At 37.9% G+C, this 20,760-nt stretch overlaps 2 protein-coding genes across 2 annotated transcripts; both read left to right on the top strand.

The window, feature by feature from the left end:
* The first annotated feature begins 597 nt into the window (after positions 1–597).
* LOC114641257 (olfactory receptor 6N2-like) lies at positions 598–1,557 on the top strand. The gene has a single exon (XM_028790335.2). The coding sequence runs from the start codon at positions 607–609 to the stop codon at positions 1,555–1,557; it is 951 nt and encodes a 316-aa protein (XP_028646168.1). The 5' UTR covers positions 598–606.
* Positions 1,558–19,347: 17,790 nt separating this feature from the next.
* Positions 19,348–20,349, top strand: LOC114641256 (olfactory receptor 1E5-like). The gene has a single exon (XM_028790334.2). The coding sequence runs from the start codon at positions 19,348–19,350 to the stop codon at positions 20,305–20,307; it is 960 nt and encodes a 319-aa protein (XP_028646167.1). The 3' UTR covers positions 20,308–20,349.
* Positions 20,350–20,760: the final 411 nt, after the last annotated feature.

The following is a 20,760-nucleotide window of genomic DNA, read 5'->3' as shown; positions in this document are numbered from 1 at the left end:
TGTTTGTTTGCAGTGTTTGAATAACGTTCCTGTCTCTCTACAACCTCCTGTGTTTCTGCGCAAATCTGTGACCCAAGCATGACAACATAAAAATAACCATATAAACATATGGTTTCTACTTCGCGGATTTTCTTATTTCGCGGGTGGCTCTGGAACGCAACCCCCGCGATGGAGGAGGGATTACTGTATTGTATTTTTCTGTCGTCTTTTTAATGTGATCTGTTATTCTGTGAATTATTTTGTTTTATAACATAAAACTAAAAAGTGTTTGTCTATTGAGTGCATTACAGCTGGGTATTTCTTTACAGGCCTCCCAAATAATGAGACAAAACCTCTCACATTATCACATCAAAGATTTATAAAAAGGGGTTGCTATGTGCATATTATTTAATGTTTGGATTACCCTTTTTTATTTAATATCCACTTTTATTAACTGAAGCAAGGAAAAGTACCTAATCATCACTCTTAAAATGTTATTGGTTTCACAAATCAAATTCAGCTTGATAACTGTTTCTTACACAGACATCTTGAACAATTTAGTCCAATTCCCTAACTGAAGTTTTCAATTTTTTTCCTTCTCTCTTTAGATCTGACCATTAATGAGAAATGTTGGGATCAAATCAAACCAGTTCAGCAGTTAAAGAGTTCATCATTACTGGATTCCTGGGTTACAGAGACCAAGAAAGTAGAAGATATTTGTTTGGTGTGTTCCTCACAGTTTACCTCTTCATTCTTGTTGGGAACATCCTGTTAATCGCCATTTTTCTATCTGACAGAACACTCCACACCCCTATGTACATATTAGTCTGTGGTCTGGCTGTTCTCGACATCGCCATCACTACTAACACTGTGCCCAGTATGCTAGTCCTGTTCACATTTGAGTACAGAGTCGTGCCGTTTGCTGGTTGTTTTACTCAGACAACGTTCTGGTTGGGTTTGTGTTCAACCGAATGCTTTCTCCTTGCCCTAATGGCCTATGATCGCTACATAGCCATTTGCAACCCACTTCATTATCCTAATTTAATGTGCAACAGTCTTATCACAAAACTGATGCTGTGCTGTTGGGTGGTTGGCTTTCTGTGTGCCATCGTTACAGTGGCTGTTCTTCTCAGGCTTTCATTTTGTGGGTCTAATCAAATAACTCACTGCTTTTGTGACTTTGGGTCTTTGATGTTTTTAGCCTGTGGGGACATTCAAATCACTAACTATGTTGCTTTAGGCATTGGTTTGAGTGTCCTGCTTATTCCTTTGGCATTTATCCTTTTTTCATACGTGCAGATAATATTTTCGGTCATCAAAATTGCCAGCACAGAGGAAAGAACGAAAGCCTTCTACACATGTGGCACACACATGCTAGTTATTTCTGTCTTTTTCTTGACTGTTGGTAGTGAATATGTCTCAGGTAGAATTTCTGGCACATCTGTGGACACTCGAATAATGATGCTAATCATACAGAATGTCTTTCCACCTTTAAGTAATCCAATAATTTACTGTTTGAGAACTAAAGAAATCAGAAAATGCTTTATTAAAATGTTAAAAAGTTGCAAAGGACTCTGAATTGTTGATCCCAAGTATTTAAACTCATCCACCTTCACCAACTCTACTCCCTGCATCCCACCATTTCTCTGACTTCCCTCTCATTTACACACATTGTCTTGTTTTTACTAACTTTCATTCCTCTCCTATCTACAGCAAACCTCCAACTCTCCAGGGTTTCCTCAACCAGCTCCCGACTCAAGCTACAGATCACAATATCATCAGCAAACATCATAGTCCACGGGGACTCCTGTCTAATCTCGTCTGTCAACCTGTCCATCACCATTGCAAATAAGAAAGGTCTCAGAGCCGATCCCAGATGTAATCCCACCTTCACCTTGATTGCATCCGTCACTCCTTCTGCAGTCCTCACCACTGTCACACTTCCCTCATACATATCCTGTACAACCCTTACATACTTCTCTTCCACTCCCGACTTCCTCATACAATACCACAGCTCCTCTCGAGACACCCTGTCATATGCTTTCTCCAGGTCCACAAAGACACAATGGAATTCCTTCTATGCCTTCTCAAAACTTCTCCATCATTACCCTCAGAGCAAACAACACATCTGTGGTGCTCTTTCCTGGAATGAAACCATACTGCTGCTCACTAATCTTCACCTCACTTCTTAACCTAGCTTCCACTACTCTTTCCCATAACTTCATGCTGTGGCTCATCAATTTTATTCCCCTGTAGTTACTACAGTCTTGCACATCACCCTTATTCTTAAATATCGGTACCAGTACACTTCTTCTCCACTCCTCAGGCATCCTCTTACTTTCTAAGGTTCCATTAAACAGTCTGGGTAAAAACTCCACTGCCATCTCTCCTAAACACCTCCATGTTTCCACAGGTATATCATCTGGACCAATGGCTTTTCCATTCTTCATCCTTTTCATAGCTGTCCTTACTTCCTCCTTGCTAATTGGTTGCACTTCCTGATTTACTATCTCCACATCATCCAACCTTCTCTCTCTCTCATTCTCTTCATTCATCAACCTCTCAAAGTACTCTTTCCATCTGCTCAACACACCCTCCTCACTTGTGAGTATGTTTCCATGTTTATCCTTTATTACCTTAACCTGCTGCACATCTTTCCCAGCTCAGTCCCTCTGTCTAGCCAATCTGTACAGGTCCTGTTCTCCCTCCTTAGTGTCCAGCCTCTCATACAACTCATCATACGCATTTTCTTTAGCCTTTGCCACCTCTCTCTTCACCTTGCGCCTTATCTCCTTGTACTCTTGTCTATTTTCTGCATCTCTCTGACTATCCCACTTCTTCTTTGCCATCTTCTTCCTCTGTATACTCTCCTGTACTTCCCCATTCCACCACCAGGTTTCCTTTTCCTCCTTCCTCTGTCCAGATGTCACGCCAAGCACCCTTCTTGCTGTCACTCTTACTACTTCTGCTGCAGTTGCCCAGCTGTCTGGCAACTCTTCACTCCCACCCAGTGCCTCTCTTACCTCCTCCCTAAACTCAACCTTGCAGTCTTCCTTTTTTAACTTCAACCATTTGATCCTTTGCTCTGCCCTCCCTCTCCTCCTCTTCTTCTTGATCTCCAATGTCATCCTACAGATCACCATCCTATGCTGCCTAACTACACTTTCCCCTGCCACCACTTTGCAGTCTTTATTCTCTTTCAGATTGACTCTTCTGCATAGGATAAAATCTACATGTGTGCATCTTCCTCCATTCTTGTACGTCACCCTATGTTCCTCCCTCTTCTTAAAATATATTTTCACCACAGCCATGCCCATCCTTTTTGCAAAATTCACTATTCTTTGACATTCTTCATTCCTCTCCTTGACACTATTCCTACCCATCACCTCCTCATCTCCTCTGTTCCCTTCACCAACATGTCCATTGAAATCCGCTCCAATCACCACTTTCTGTCCCTTGGGTACACTGACCATCACCTTATCCAACTCACTCCAGAAATCTTCTTTCTCATCCATTGAACACCCAACTTGCGGGGCATATGTACTAACAACTTTCATCATCACACCTTCAGTTTCCAACTTCATAATCTTTACTCTGTCTGACACTCTTTTCACCTTCAAAACACTCTTGACATAATGTTCCTTCAGAATAACCCCTACCCCATTTCTCCTCCCATCCACACCATGATAGAACAATTTGAATCCAACTGGCCTTACTCCCCTTCCATTTAGTCTCTTGCATGCACAATACATCAACCTTCCTTCTCTCCATCATATCGGTTAACTGTCTTCCCTTACCTGTCATACTGCCATCATTCAAAGTTCCTACCCTCAGTTCCACTCTCTTTACCTTTCTCCTGTCCTTTTGCCTCTGGACACATCTCTCCCCTCTTCTTCTCCTTCTTCGGCCAACAGTAGTCCCAATTTCCACCAGCACCCTGTTGGCTAACTCGGGCCTCAACCGATCTGGTATGGAAATTTGTATTGTACATTGATCTGGCAAAATTTTACACCGGATGCCCTTCCTGACGTAACCCTCCCCATTTATCCAGGCTTGGGACCGGCGCGAAGAAACACACTGGTTTGTGCATCCCCTTTGGCTGGGTTTCTTGTCTAAAATGTTGTAATGATCTGAAATTATTTGCAGTTTTTCTGAAGTCTTTCCAGTGTTCCACTACTCTGAATTCCTGGTTCTGATTCATGAGGAATTTGATTATTTTATGTATACACTTATCCAAACTGTAGTATAGAATGTTAAAAGTATTTAACATTTTTACTGCAGAGCCATTATCGTTTATTTTTAGATTCAACATGTTTGTTTAAGGTTGCTATAACTGATCTACCCAGGGAACACCAGGTGTGTGTGGTGTGTGAAGTCACCTTATCGATAGCTTACAAGGTTAGTGACGTGCATTCCTTACACACTTCAGTTTGTGGATAGTTAAAAACATTCTCTTTAACGGTGTAATTTATTTTAGATAGATAGATAGATAGATAGATAGATAGATAGATAGATAGATAGATAGATAGATAGATAGATAGATAGATAGATAGATAGATAGATAGATAGATACTTTATTAATCCCAGGGGGAAATTCACATACTCCAGCAGCAAAAAATATTAAATTAAAGAGTAATAAAAAATGCAGGTAAAAAACAGACAATAACTTGAATAATGTTCAACGTTTACCCCCTCTGGTGGAATTGAAGAGTCGCATAGTTTGGGGGAGGAATGATCTTCTCAGTCTGTCAGTGGAGCAGGACAGTGACAGCAGTCTGTCGCTGAAACTGCTCCTCTGTCTGGAGATGACACTGTTTAATGGATGTAGTGGATTCTCCATAATTGATAGGAGCCTGCTGAGTGCCCGTTGCTCTGCTACGGATGTCAAACCGTCCAGCTCTATGCCAACAATAGAGCCTGCCTTCCTCACCAGTTTGTCCAGGCGTGAGGCATCCTTCTTCTTAATGCTGCCTCCCCAGCACACCACTGCGTAGAAGAGGGCACTCGCCACAACCATCTGATAGAACATCTGCAGCATCTTACTGCAGATGTTGAAGGATGCCAGTCTTCTAAGGAAGTACAGGAGGCTCTGTCCTTTCTTGCACAGAGAATCAGTATTGGCAGTCCAGTCCAATTTATCGTCCAGCTGCACTCCCAGGTATTTATAGGTCTGCACCCTCTGCACACAGTCACCTCTGATTTATTTATTTATTATGTTACACAAAAATGTTGTGTACAACTGTTTCCACGCTCACATCGCGATGTATAAAAACTATATTTGGTGTAAAGCCACGCACATTTTCACGCCAGCTCAATCCCTTACGTACGCAGATTCTCTGCTCAGTTTGGCAAACTGGCGGCACCCAGCGTCACAGCAGTCCTACTGTTCCTGTGTGGTTTCCCTTTATTTTTTAGATTCACAGCCCTGACGCGGCTTTATCAGATACCCTGAAATTAACCACATATTGTTTTTCAGTTCAAGGCATCTGATTGTAATCAACCTGTAACCATATAATGCTGCACTGAATGGCCAAACTATTTCAAATACCATAGCCACTTTAGCGTTGTTACTATCAGCGCACCACTCGGAGTATTTTAACCCACTGTATCTGAGTGTGGAATCACAGCTGTACAGCAGCTGATCAGAAAGCTCTAAAGCAGATTGTGTCAAGAGTGAGGAGAAATATCGGTATACAGCTTCTAGCACATGATGCCTCAGCCAGTGTATTTGAACTGCTCCCATTCGGCAAATACTTCAGGACCTTTCCTGTATGGACCTTGGGGTTCAGAAACAGTTTCTTCCCAAGAGCTATAAACGCACTCAATCAGTCCATCAAGTGCTCCCGGTAGAACTGTTTGTACTAATAAGTACAATTACCTCACAGTACACTTACATTACAGTTGTAATATTGCACAACCTGAGCCAGGTATGCTTTCATATTATATGTTTTTCACTGTTTTTTATCCTATTATTATTATTGTTGTTGTTGTTGTTGTTATTTTACCATTTTATAGGATAATAAGCTTATGGCGGATTTGCATATTGAATCTCATTGTACCATACAATAACAATAAAGAAATTCAAGAGAGCACGTATTTACAGATGATGACAACTAGCTTCTAAGTCAATTTAGATTTCCAAGCACTATCTTCTTGGAGCTCTTGATATCATTTTTAAGATAAAATGCATTAAAGTATATAAATTATACAGATACATTTTTAACTTCATTTAAATAATGTATATTGTTAATGATTAAATATGCTAGGAATCGATCCCTCAGAGGTAGCAATGAGCTGGTGCCCCATTCAGGGATTGTTCCTGCTTCACGCTGTATGCTTGCTGGGACTGGCGTGACCCTGGATGGATAGATGGATGGAATAATTAAACATGTACTATGAAGATGATGGCAAAGTGGCGCAGTGGTAGCACTGCTGCCTCGCAGTAAGGAAACCTGGGTTCGCTTCCCGGGTCCTCCCTGCATGAAGTTTGCATGTTCTCAGCATGTCTGCGTGGGTGTCCTCTGGGTGCTCCGGTTTCCTCCCACAGTCCAAAGACATGCATGTTAGGTACATTGGCGATTCTAAATTATCCCTAGTGTGTGCTTGGTGTGTGGGAGTGTATGTGTGTGTGTGTCCTGCAGTGGGCTGGCGCTCTGCCCGGGATTTGTTCCTGCCTTGCTCCCTATGTTGGATGGGATTGGCTCCAGCGGACCCCCGTGACCCTGTGTTAGGATATAGCGGGTTGGGTAATGACTGACTATGAAGATATTTTAATGTTCCTTAAAAGTTTTGAAGAATTGGCTTTCTAAGCTTACAGATGGCTTGACATCTATTACAGAGCTGATTGTGTGGCGATTGGTTATTTGGAGAAAGAAAAGGAAGGACAGGATTCGGGGGACAGTACTGCTGCAGTAAATTATTTTATTGTGGGCCGCATACGGCGCAGCAACCATCTTGCGGGAGGTGGGAACAATCTCTGGAAGGGGCGCCACCTTGTTGTCCCCACTGCGCCAACGTGCCTCAATGTTTTATACATGCTTTAAATTATATCAAATATACATCTTAGTATTTAAATTGTTCAGAGAGCTGTAACATAATAAATGTAATGTATTCTGTGTCCTGTCGGCATAAGAGAAAGCCCATTTAAGAAGCACATAGTGATTCACACACAGAGTACATAGAAGAACACACAAAATACAAAGCATTTAACGATTTAACGTGCTACTTTAGTTATGATGGGATTTGATAAACTTTTAAATTAAAGGATTTAAAGATGAAGTTTATTACGTTCTACTTTAGTTACAAAATAAAAGTACTTTAGACTTTTTTTCACACAGTGTCCCAGTTTTTTTTTTTTCTCTGTACCCTAATATGCTTCCATGTGACACTCATATGGTGGGCTACGACTTGCCTTTTCACAGCGACTCTGACCACTTCTTATTTATTTTGGGCACTGTGCAACTTTCTGAAGTTGAACTTTCGAGTTTCTCCGCCACTCTGTCACTTGATCAACTTCCTTTTGTTGTTTATATCACTGCTTAAACCAACAAATAGTACATTTTTCCTTGCCTCTACTTGGTATTCGCTGAAATTTTTGTTTTTCCCCATGCTTTTGCCATTGTCTTTTCACAGAATAGAAAACATAAGGGGCTATTTATATTTATTTGCATATTCAAAGTGGTGTAATTCTGGGAGTAGTCGGGGTGGAGCAGCAGGCGTGTGCACGTGCATTACTTTTCACGCTGACTTGGATTTATGTAGCGGAAGAACATGGAAGTTGGCATATGCACAAATTTATGCATCTGGATTTTTTTTGTGCGTACGCACATTTCCACTTTTGTCCATACGGCATGTTTTAGTATGAATTCTACACATGGCGATATGCATGAGGCCCCAGGTCTGCACCCTGCTAAAGAAAGGAATGTGATGTAAGGAGTCGTTTGTTGAACAGTTTAGTTTTATCTTTGGAACAGAAATTAACAGGATATATCCACTGACAGATTGAGGAGATCGTTCCTCCCCCAAACTATGCGACTCTTTAATTCCACCCGGGGGGGTAAACGTTAACATTTAACATTATACATAGTTATTGCCTGTTTTTCACCTGCATTATTATCATTCTTTAATTTAATATTATTTATTGTATCAGTATGCTGCTGCTGAAGAATGTGAATTTCCCATTGGGATTAATAAAGTATCTATCTATCTATCTATCTATCTATCTATCTATCTATCTATCTATCTATCTGTCTATCTATCTATCTATCTATCTATCTATCTATCTATCTATCTACATTCTAAACCAGGTTATATCCCTCTTTCATCATAAAGAAATAATAATGCTACAACACTGTTATAAAAAAAAAAATCTTCAGATTATTACCGCTCACTACTTGAAACACCCGGTCTCAAACATGGGACCTTCGGGTTATAAAGCAGTGGTTCTTACCTCTGCACCATTCAAGAATTTGTGTGAACGCCCTGTCAATTGACATTTGAGCTTGAGTTTTGAACTCATTGACAGCCACATGTAAATCGAATGTTTTTTTTCTTTGGTTATATTCTTTTATAAAAGCACATATTTATTTGATGTTTGAACTAAAGTATTCACACATTGCATACTTCATGTCATTATTAGTATAACATGGAAAAGTTTCTGCTTTATGTATGTGTTTCTTGCATTTCTCGCATTTCCTTTTATCCTACACTTAGCCAGATCTTTGTAGACACGGAACACACATGAAATGCATGTATTCCAAATAACGATATACTGTATTATTTACCCTATACAACTCCAGGCACCTCACCTCTCACACATATAAGGAGCCTTGGGTCTGAGATGGGAGAACTTTTTGCCTGAGCTGAGCTCCGTCAAGGCGGGGGATAGGACAGCAGGCTACTTGCTTCTTGTGCTGATCGACAAATTTACAAAACAAAAGACGCTGATGGAGAGGTGCGAAGGGATTTAAGGTGGGCTGGGATTACGAGTTTTTCCGTAGGCTTCAGGAATTTTAGCGTTAAAGCACTTTATATCATATGTTGTTGAAGCAGAAGGGGAAAATGTTTTGCCCATTCACATTTTAGAAAAAAACATTTAAAATGTTACTTTTGACATTCAGGACTAGTAAAAGGCTGGATACAATTTACATTCTGATCAGTTGTTAGCTGGAGATGCGTTACAGATAACAGTAACAATGCAATTGGACATGTGCACCTCCAAGTGTTGTTTTCTTAATTAACAGGACACAATTTGGAAATGCCATACATGTCAGATTACAATTTGCTAATTATAAATTAGCTTTTATATTGGCAACTTCATTAAAAGGATGAATATCATAACCAAGGACAAAAGAAATTTGTGCAGAATTGTTTTCCAGCAAATCATATATAACTCAGTTTAACTGTAAATGGAAATGGTTGGAGATGATTAAATTAAAAAGGGGTTAACTGAGTAACTTCACACCCAACCTGTCATTGATGTGGACCCCCAAATGCTTTTATTAGTGCACCTCCTCTATATCCACTCCCTGAATAGTGACAAGACATAGAGGCTGTTTGGTTTGGTGAAAGTCAATAAGCAGTTTCTTGGTTTTGCCGATGTTAATATGTAGACAATTCCCTTTGCACCAAGAAACAAAGTTTTCACTCCTCTCCTTCATCTCACCCCCCCTTGTAAATACACCCCAAAATGGCAGAAACATCTGAACATTTCTGCAAGTGACACAACTGGGTCTTATAATAATAGTATGCAAAGAAAAGGAGACAGGACTGCTCCTTGTGGTGTTCCTGTGTTACTCATATCTGTATCAGAGACATAGTCCTTCAACCTCACAAACTGTGGTCTGCCCAACAGGTAATCTGTTATCCAGGACACCATAGACTCATCCACCCACATGTCTCTTACCCCTTAACAGAGATGGCTGGATGATATTGAAAGCTGTCAGCTTTGACTAGAATAAGTCTTTTGGAGCAGATAGATAATTGTATCTTCCACTCAAATATTTGTCCAATAGGCAAACTGCAGTGGGTGCAGGTGGTCTTGTATAGTCCAGGACCAGTCTCTTAAAGTTGTTCATGATGTGTGAAGTAAGTGCCACTGGTCTGTAGTCATTAAGTGAAGAGGCGTCTGCCTTCTTTGGAAGAGGAACAATACAGGATGTTTTCCACAGCAGTAGCCTTAAAGACAAACTGAACAGGTGATGGAGGGCATTGCAAAGTTGGTCATCACAGGCCTTAACAACTCCAAGACTGACAACCACCTGATTGATGGGGGTTCTCCCATCTCAGCAGAAGACATCCGAAGCTCTGCTAGAGTGACCATTCTTAGTTGCCTATGTTACTAAGGTCGTTCTTGCCTGGTTACTCAGTTTGATGAGATGTCCAACTCTAGGAAGTGTCCTGGAGATTCCAAGCTTCTTCTGTTTCACAATTATTAACTGGGCTACTGGCACCCTATGTCCTGATCTAAGTCTCAACACAATTTGATCGTAGTGGTCTATAGAGAGTTCTTTGGACTTCATAGCTTGGTCTTAGATACACAGGTGCATGTGTGCCTTTACAAACAGTGTGTAATCAATTTAGTTTCAAACAGGTTTACTCAAATCAAGTTCTAGACTCATCCCAAGGAGAATTAAAGCATGCAGGATGCACCTGACCACAATCTGAAGTGCCACAACCGAGGCAATGAATACTTATGTAAATGAGAGATTTCAGTTTTTGATTTTTAATAAATGTGTAAACCTTTCCAAAAACATGTTTTCACGTTGTCATGATGGGTTATGGAGTGTAGATTGATGGGCAAATATGGTAAATGTATACATTTAAATTTAAATGTACAACACAATAAAATGTGCAGAAAGCAAAGAGGTCTCTATTTGCATAGGAAGCAATTTGTTTCCTACATCCTATAAAAATGTTTCTACAACACTGTTTGCCACTGTATTTTACTACAACAACTGTAGGTGTCTTTTTAATAATTATGCTACATTTTGTGGTAATAGGTTTTAATCTCCTGAGAACAGATCATTGCAACTCCTTGGTATCCATTAACACTTATGTTCTTTCTTAATGACTATAATCATCTTTCTAGTAAAGCAGTTCCCAGAAGACTTTAACCTGAAATAAATTGCAACATTAGCACCATATTCCTCTTTATTTCTGATTAAACATAAGAGAACACTGGTAAGTAAATGCTTATTGTTACTATTATAGGATGAGTACCTTAAGATAAAAAAAGATAAAAAATTGACCAAGTTTATCTTATTGCATGCTTAATGTTATATAACTATGACTCTTCTCAGGAATAAGCAAGCTTAGAAAATGGTACAATATTATTCAATAAATGGCTAATCTAACCATCAAATGTAATATACAGCATAATATATAGTAGCCTCTTATACAGTCATTTGTAAAATATAACTATAAAAGAACATGCAACATTTCAAATATAACTGGATGCAAAAGAAATATCTATTAACTTTTTCAGAATTAGATGCTTTGGAAAGACAATAATAAAAAGTACAAATCACTTTAATGTTTGACTGATTTTTGCAATCTGTGGGATTTCAAAATGTGACATTTCTTTAAACGCAAAACACCAAAATCAGCCACCTTTCTTACATCAAGTTCAAAACAGCTCATTGTTTAACATCATGTTTTAATTTTTCAATGTGAAGATAAATTTGTAGTTATACAATTGGTAGAACTGCTAGACCCCTAGCCAAACAGATGTCTATCCTGAGACCACTGACATGGAGTTTACTGTAAGAGCAGAGGGAGGAAATTACAGGGAATCCAATGTTTGTGCAACTTTTATTAGCCTCGCAATTTTTAATCACTGTAAATTATGTTTGGTTTCCATGATTTCTACTGTGCCTGGCGTGTGAAACTTTTTAGAATGTTTTTTTGAGTCATTTATGTTTTTTGTGTCACAGAGAAAAAAAAAAAAACTAAAACTATTAACACAGTAATTAGGTTAATGTTCTTGGCAAAAACATAAAGAATGCAGTGCTCAAGTCAGGCAAGTCCTCAGCTCCAGTTACAGTTAGTTAAAAGTGGCATTCATTCTTCTTCTTCGTTGTTCTGAAGTGGCTTCTAAAGTTCCTGAGAATTTAAAGTTTTAAGTAATAATAATAATAATAATAATAATAAAAATGTTTTATTTCATACACTCAAGGAGACTTTACAATTCAATAAACACAATAACAAGACAATAGAAATTCCATATAAGATAATGAATAATACTCATTGAAGAGATGTGTTTTTAACAGGAGTTTGAAATTAATAATAGATTTTTCCTCGCGAAGGCTGAAAGGAAGAGCATTCCAAACTTTAGGGGCTATCACACTGAAGCTCTGTTCCCCATAGTTACTAACCTGTGTTTAGGTACAGTGAGTAAATTAGCATCCGATGATCTTAATGCACGAGCAGAAGTGTAAGGAAGCAGCAGCTCAGACAGATAATGAGGGGCTAAACCATGAAGTGCTTTAAAGGTGAGAAAAATAATTTTATATTTGATTCTTGAAAAGACTGGTAGTTTTCTACCCAGGCAAATTATATTATTAAATCCTTCTTTAATGCATCATTTACCATTTTCCATACCCATCCATCCATTGTCCAACCCGCTATCTCCTAACTACAGGGTCACAGGGGTCTGCTGGAGCCAATCCCGGCCAACACAGGGCGCAAGGCAGGAAACAAACCCCAGGCAGGGCGCCAGCCATTTTCCATATACTTCTTATAATTTCTTCTAATGAACACCTATTCCTGCTTGATCACTCTTCCCACTAAACACTCACATAATCTCTTTTTTTCCCTCAGTTGTGTATTTTTTCTGAAAGATTGATCTCAAGCACCTGTGTATAAAGTATGCAGAACTCCAAAATCAAAATACATTTTTAGGCATTGTACAGACATTCTTAAAGATTTAGATTATTTAAGGCTAACAAAAAATTGCTGCATTGACAAATATTTAGAATGGATTTAAGGCGTTCATGAACATAAAATATATGACTGACTAACATTTTAATATGAATTCTGAAAACTATTAAAACTACTTAAAAAGTATTAAAACTAGTTAAAGGAAAATGAAGAGTGTGTGGCACTAGTCTGCAATAAATCTGTTTTTAGTTCAGATTCTAAAAGGAAGCAAAGTGCCATATTAGGTCTTAAATCTCTTTCTGTCTTGTTCACACAATATGCAAAAGCTTCCACTGCAATTTCCATGTCTGTCTGTCTTTCCCCAAGAAACAACTCGGCACATTTACTGTAGTTATCAAGGAAACTTGTTGAGGGAGTTCAATTTTTTTTGAGATATCTTGAGTTGTGCATGCTGTACAAATTTATTGAAATCAGAAGCACTGGCAAATATAATAATTAAGTCCACTTTACCCCTTAACTACTTTGATTTTCTGTACAGAAATGTAACGTTAGGATATCCTCATCTTTTTCATGTGAATGTGAATATTTTAACTTCAAAAAAGTAAACTGAACTAATTAGGAAAAGATACATGGATCAGCACTTCATCAGAATGCTGACCCAAATCAAATTAAAAAAAATTATATTCAGGATTCTCTGTGTCAGAAGAAAAGGTGTGAAATGACTGTAGAACTTAGCAAGTGCAGTTTATGATTGGGCAACTACACTCTTCGATACGGCGCCTGGTCAGTTTATAGTCATTGAAACTTACATAGAGAGAGGCCATTTTGGGCAAGCAGCATTTCCCTTATGAAGGTCTTTATTGCCATTTTGCACAACTGGATGGTGGAATATATGACTTCATTACAACAAGCAATCAAAGATTTAAAATCTTGGCAAGTGAATTCTGAACTGTGTTAAACAGGCAATTTATATATTTTTAGATGCAAGATAACCTAATGTATTAATTCTGGGTGCTTTGCAAGCAGCAACCTTTTTACAGAAGCTTCTATAAAAAGCCAAATTTCCCCCTGGGGACAAATAAAGTTTGATCTATCTATCTATCTATCTATCTATCTATCTATCTATCTATCTATCTATCTATCTATCTATCTTTCAGTATTCTTAATATTGATGCGTTTGATGATTTAGCAACTCTGATTTGGATTGAAATATTGAGAAAGTAAGATCACAAAGCATGTCTGTTGCCTAAATGTGCCGCTATTAACATACATTTCCATTCTAAATGCAGACAGACCTCTTTGTGTGAATTAATCTAAAACAGTTCTACTGGATTGAGGAAGTATTCAAACCCCTTAATTTTCCACACACATTACCATTTTGTAGATTTCATTTTAAATGGATACATTTGACATTTTTACCCATCAAACTACAATCAATAACTCAGCAATTTGCACATTAAATAAAAATCAAAACCTGAAGTCACATATAATGAATGTTTTCTGTATATAATCTCTTGAATTGATAAGAAAGTTGTCACTCACAAACCCCAAAAAGTTTAATTGACTCTGTGTGTTCTTTTTATGTCTGAAACTCTTAATTTTTCAGTTTTTCCCTCTGTTAATTTATAACCATGCTATTAGTGACAAAGATGTTTGTTTAAACAAATGTGTTCTTAGCTGTTTTAAAAATTCTTATGTTGAAGACTATGTGTGTTATCATTTTTTAGCATTTATTCGGATAACTATTGTAGGTAAACAATTTTGTCATTGCTATAGAAATTTCTTCCAGTTATTTAATTTTGAAAACTATAAGGATTAAATAAATAATTAAAAATGAACAAGACTGGAGTGCCAGGAAGCAACAGCACTATAGAAAATGCAAAGCCCAGAAAACTTTAAATAATAAGGCAACTAACCGCATAGAATTTACTCAACGTTTACTTAACAAACAGGTGCTGTAGTTGAACTTGCAGTTGTAATTATAAAGTCACGAGCAGGGTCCAGTCACATATATTTACCATTTTACTAACAGTTAAAAAAACCTAAAATTCTAGGTTGGCTAAGTAACGAATATACATAGGATAATATTGATAAATAAATAAGATATTATTGAACTTTAAATTTTACTTTGATAACTTTGTTCATGTTTTAGTACTAATGACATGACATGAAGTGTATAACATGTGAAGACTGAAGTCCAAATATCAAATAAGCACTTTCACAAAAGGTACAAATATAACAGAACAAGTGAGCTTTTATTCATGACAATAACCGAAGAAAAAGAAATTGGGTTAGTGTGGCTTATTGTCGTGACTTCTTTGGTAGTACAATGGTAAGAACTGCTGGCTCCTATTCCAAAGATTGCGGGTTCGAGCTTCACCGCGTCCCAAAATAAACGTTTTGAGTAGTGAGCTGCTCTTATTGTTACTATTATACAATAAAAACATACATTTGAGACTAACAGCCGGTGTAAATGTATAGTACTTGTTAAGGTTAGCAATTTTTTTTATTCAGTTTTATTCTCTCAGTCGCGTTCACGCTCTCCCAGATCTGACACTGTTAGTTTTCAAATAAAGACGCGCTATAACAGAGGTGAACTCAGATAAGGACGAGGGGTCTACATCGGAGAAAGAGAACAGAAGTCCCCCCACCCCGCAAGAAACTTCCACTCACATATAAAAACAACACAGCTGCACTAGGCGTAAAGGTGAAAGATGGCACCATTTGGATGCAGGACGAGGTCCGGCATCATCCTGCCAGTCAGTCTGCCCCACACATGTCCTTCAACAAAACAGCACGGCTTACAGAGCTCGCCAACGTATTGTGCAAAGTCCTGTTTGTGATTATGTTTTGTGATGGGCTTTACATAAGAAACATTTATATGTTACTTATATAAAAGCCAGATTGATTTATTTACTTATCTTCCTACAGCGTAAAGTCACAAGTAGCCTGCAGAGCTTATACAAATACAATTTAGAATAATCCTTTTAATCACACTTTATTCTTGAACTTGTATATTAAAGTTATTCCAAATAAACCAGCAAACTTAATAAACTTTAAGAGATGTTTCAGTCTATTTTTGTGTTCCTGGTATTAAAAGAATTCAATGGCGTCGCCTTTAGAGCAGTCCAACTGCAGAGGGGCATGGCTACAAGCAATGCCAATGTCATTATATATAATGATGGTGTATAACGCACAATTCAGATAAATAAGTGGCAGCATACCCATGTATTGATTTAAAAAGCAGCAGCAAAATTTTAAAATCAATTCTGAAAGTAACAGGTAGCCAGTGTAAAGAGGCTAAAATTAGAGAATCAGAATAAAACTTTCTTGACCAAACCAAAAAATGAATAGCAGCATTCAGAACCAATTGCAAGCTGCATATCAGGGATTTGCTGATCCCAGAATAGAACGAGTTGCAGTAATCAAGCCAAGATAAGATGAAAGCATGAGTAACTTTTTCAAGATCCCTAGGGGATTAAAAAACGGCTTAACCTTGGCTAAAAGACGAAGCTGAAAGAAGCAACTCTTGACCACAGAATTGATCTGTTTCTCAAAAGAGAGGTTACTACCATAAATAACCCCAAGATTCTGAACATGGGGTTTGCAAAAGTTTGCGAAAGAGCCAAGGAGTTCAAAACCAATTTGAACTTTGGCAGGAGTACCAGCTATCAGCACTTCCATTTTATTTTGATTAAGATTGAGAATATTGTCAGCCATCCAGAATCTTAGTTCTACAAGATTATTGTGCAGCTGATAGATTGAAGAGTTACACATAGGAATATAGACTTGCATGTCATCAGTATAACAATAAAAAGAAACAGTAAACTTCCTAAAAATACAGTAGATCCTTTAGGATGAATATAAACAGAAAATTAAGTAGGACCCAGAATGGATCCCTGAGGAACACATTTAACAGGAGCAGTAGACGAAAAAGAGGAATTGAAAGTCACTGCAAAGTGTCTGTCAATAAGATATGACCTCAACCAGTTAAGAGCAGCCCCTTTAAGCCCCACCAGATGCTTAAGCCACAACAGCAAGATCCCATGGTCAATAGTGTCAAAAGCTGCAGAAAGAAATAGGAGGACAAGGACTGCTGCCCCACCTGAGTGGGTAGTAAGAGAGATGTCTTTAAATGTTTTCAGGAGGGCTGTCTCAACACAATGAAAATGGCAGATCTCAAATAAATTATTGGAGTTAAGATGATCAACCAATTGATTATAAATAATTCTTTCTAATGGGGAAATTAGCTGACACCAGTATCTGCCTTTTTAAGACTGGGTCACACTACTGCAGGTTTAAAAGGTGAGGGCACAACCCCCTCACTAATAGAACCATTTTTAATACCCAACAATGCTGGACCCAAAATATCAAAAGCTTCCAGTAAGAGGTGTGGTGGAACAACTTCAAGAGGACAAAAAGTTGGTCTAAGTATGTCAATAGTCCTTTTTAGCTGTGACAGTGAAACCACTTCAAAGGATTCCAAGACAATGCCTTGATTAACAACAGAAAGTACATAACCCATTGGAACAGTGCCAGAGCAGATAGTATCGATTTTGCTGACAAAGAATAAAAAGATTTCTTAACTCCCTCCTGGAAGTTGAACAGAGAAGTCCTTAAATGCCATGTGTAAGAACAAGATCAAGGGTGTGACCAAGAGAATGAGTTGAGGCTTGAACATGCTGGATAAAATCAAATGAATCCAATAATGATAATAAGCCTTTAATCAAAGGTTTACATTGACAACAAATGCCTATGTTAAAATCGCCAACAATAAGTAGTCAATCATAGGAGAGTGAAGTATTGCCCAAGAAATCAGAAAATTCAGAAACAAACGCATCATTAATTATAGGAGGCCTATAAACCTCAGCACACAGCAAAGAGGAAGAGCTACACACTTTGAAAAGTTGCAGTTCAAAGCTACTAAATGGACCCCTAGTAAGGCTCTAACACAGAAACAAACTTTTAAAAACAGTGGCCCTCCATGACGAGACAGCAGGACACAAGAACCCCAACCTGGGTAAGAACTGCTTGTATTAAATCAATTGTTTATAAAGTTATTTATTACAGTGGACCTTGTGCAAGACCACAGTTCATCCAGCATTTCACTGACTTTGTCAGAGTGAAAGTATGTTTTCTCTGTAACTGAGCCAGGACTAGGAAGTAAGAGCACAGTTTGATATGTCACACTTTCCCCCCAGCTTTGTTTACTTGTATAACAAAGCAACCTTCTGTTTGAGTCTCCATCTGTGTCAACATGCTGTTTACCGGGGAAATGAACTGGAAAAATTGAAAGGCTACCATGGAAAAACGCATCTAGTGAGTCTTGAATTTGAGTCTACAAAGCCATTGCAGCAGCATGTGATTGGTTACTAATGTGAAATTGCGACCCCAAAGGTAATAACAGTGTGCTTCAACTGCCGATTTTATCCCCAGACATTCCTTTTCAATAGTAGCATAAGTACGCTTACAGTTTAAATACATCACAGGGTTGTCCTGATCATCAACAACCTGAGCACCCAAACCAGATATGTGTATTGGGTTCTGTTGCTAAAAAAAGTTTGTCCTGGGTCATATACTGTAGCTCAGGATTCTGCACCTCTGCTTCACCAGATCATTGATGACTTCTGTCTCCACACCATCCAAGGGGTGTTATTTTTTTATTTTGTATTTTTGCATGCATAGATTAGGAGCTCCCTGCTTCACTGCAGACTTGTCCAATGGGAAGCGGCAGCGATTTAAGTGTAGAAATGCTGCAGAAACCCTCTACCAGCACTTTATGAGCATTACCATGCATTTCAATTGAACAAGCTATTGGCCAAAACTGTTCGAAAACCAATACTGAAACGATTTTTCTAAACCACTCCCTGCTAAAATGCTTACATGTCAATATTGTCATTGAAAATAATGGCGAATAACTTTACTAATAGTTTAGGATCTTTCAGGTCTATAGTTAAAGCTCTAAAAAAACATTTATGTGTGAATGTGCAATTAAAAAAATCGCTTTTTGGTTTAGCCCTATTAGCACTTAAACCCATTTTCTAATTAATTCAACTGAACTATTTTGTGAGTCATGAATATTAAAACAATTTAACTTGTATATCTCTTCCTGTCATCTTTTTAAAGCAAACTCTTAATGTGTAACTTATTTTATTCTATCTTGAAAACATGAAAATACAAAGCTGTAGGTCTGTTGCAGCAAGAGCAGTTCATTTAGGCTTATGAAATATTGAGGAACGATTTTTCACATTATACCATGTTAAAGATTCGTAGAAAGGGTGGCTATGTAAGTTTTATTTTATAGTTGGGTTAACTTTTTAGTCTGTATGTCTATCACATCATTTTTAACAGTTGAAGCCAGACACAGTACTTTGTCTTACCTCTGAAACTGTAAATTCTTTCTGCAGTAAAATTCAGTTTACTCCAACTCCTTCACTCAAGTCTTGCTATTTTCTTCCTTCTGTCTGCAGATCTAACCATAAATGAACAATGTCCAGGTCGAACCAAACCAGTTCCTTAGACAAAGACTTCCTTATTACTGGATTTCCGAATTTCAGAGACCAAGAAAGCAGAAGATATTTGTTTGGAGCCTTCCTCACAGTTTATCTCTTCACTCTTGTTGGGAACATTCTTCTAATCATAATCTTTATATCTGACAGAACACTCCACACCCCTATGTACATATTAATCTGTGGTCTGGCTGTTCTCGACATCGCCATCACTACTAACACCGTGCCCAGTATGCTAGTCCTATTCACATTTGGGTACAGAGTTGTGCCATTCGCCGCATGTTTTACTCAGACAACATTCTGGTTGGGTCTATGCTCAGCTGAAGGCTTTCTGCTGGCCCTAATGGCATATGATCGCTACATAGCCATTTGCAACCCTCTTCATTATCCTAATTTAATGTACAACAGGCACATCATAAAACTCATGGCCTACTGTTGTTTGTTTTGCTTTTTTTGTTCAATCGTTACTGTTGCTGTTCTTGCCAGGCTTCCATTCTGTGGGTCTAATCAAATAACTCACTGCTTTTGTGACTTTGGTTCTTTGATGTTCTTGGCTTGTGGAGACAATCAAATAACTAATTATGTTATGTTTATCATTGGTTTGTGTGTTATGTTCATTCCATTGGCATTTATCCTTTTTTCTTACATGCGAATAATATTTTCGGTTGTCAAGATTGCCAGCACTGAGGGACGAATGAAGGCCTTTTACACATGCGGCACACATATGCTGGTCATTTCTGTCTTTTTTTTGACAGCCAGCGGTGAATTTATAGCGATCAGAATTCCCGGTACATCTGTGGACACTCGTATAATGGTTCTAATCATACAGAATGTCTTTCCACCTTTAACTAATCCAGTAATTTACTGTCTGAGAACTAAGGAAATCAGAAAAAGCTTTCATAAAATGATGAAGAAAATTAAGACTTGTAACAGACAATGAGTAGAGTTAATTTGCCTGAAACAGATATCATTATCATCTAACACTTTCTGATTATTATTGATAGGATTTTTCTTTTTTATATAAACCAATAATACAGAGTCATTGGTGTCTCCCTTTAAGCCACATCAAGTGTTTGTTTGTGTGACAATTTTTAGATGTTCTTGTTTTTGCATGGGTTTTGTAATGGAATGAGATTTTGTTTTATTATAATAAATGTTATATTTCTTTTTAATGTGTTAAGAAGGATACAGATGATGTATTTAATGTAAAAAATGCTTAAAATGTAAGTGCACTCTCTGTTTAGTTGACCTGTTGTTTTCTGTACTAGCAGTCTGATTAAACCACACAAAAGAGTAAGTGTTAATAGGTACAGAAGGAGATTTCTATGCAGTCAGAAGAACAGAAAAACAACTTTTGCAAACAAATAGAAATTAACTTTTTTAGATGAGTAGA

Source organism: Erpetoichthys calabaricus, chromosome 4, assembly GCF_900747795.2.
Source record: "Erpetoichthys calabaricus chromosome 4, fErpCal1.3, whole genome shotgun sequence".
NCBI lineage: Eukaryota > Metazoa > Chordata > Cladistia > Polypteriformes > Polypteridae > Erpetoichthys > Erpetoichthys calabaricus.
This window is presented reverse-complemented; position numbering and strand designations above follow the sequence as displayed.

Bases quoted from the DNA above. Each gene is read 5' to 3' on its own strand.
- LOC114641256 (XM_028790334.2), top strand. From the start codon at position 19,348: ATGTCCAGGTCGAACCAAACCAGTTCCTTAGACAAAGACTTCCTTATT.
- LOC114641257 (XM_028790335.2), top strand. From the start codon at position 607: ATGTTGGGATCAAATCAAACCAGTTCAGCAGTTAAAGAGTTCATCATT.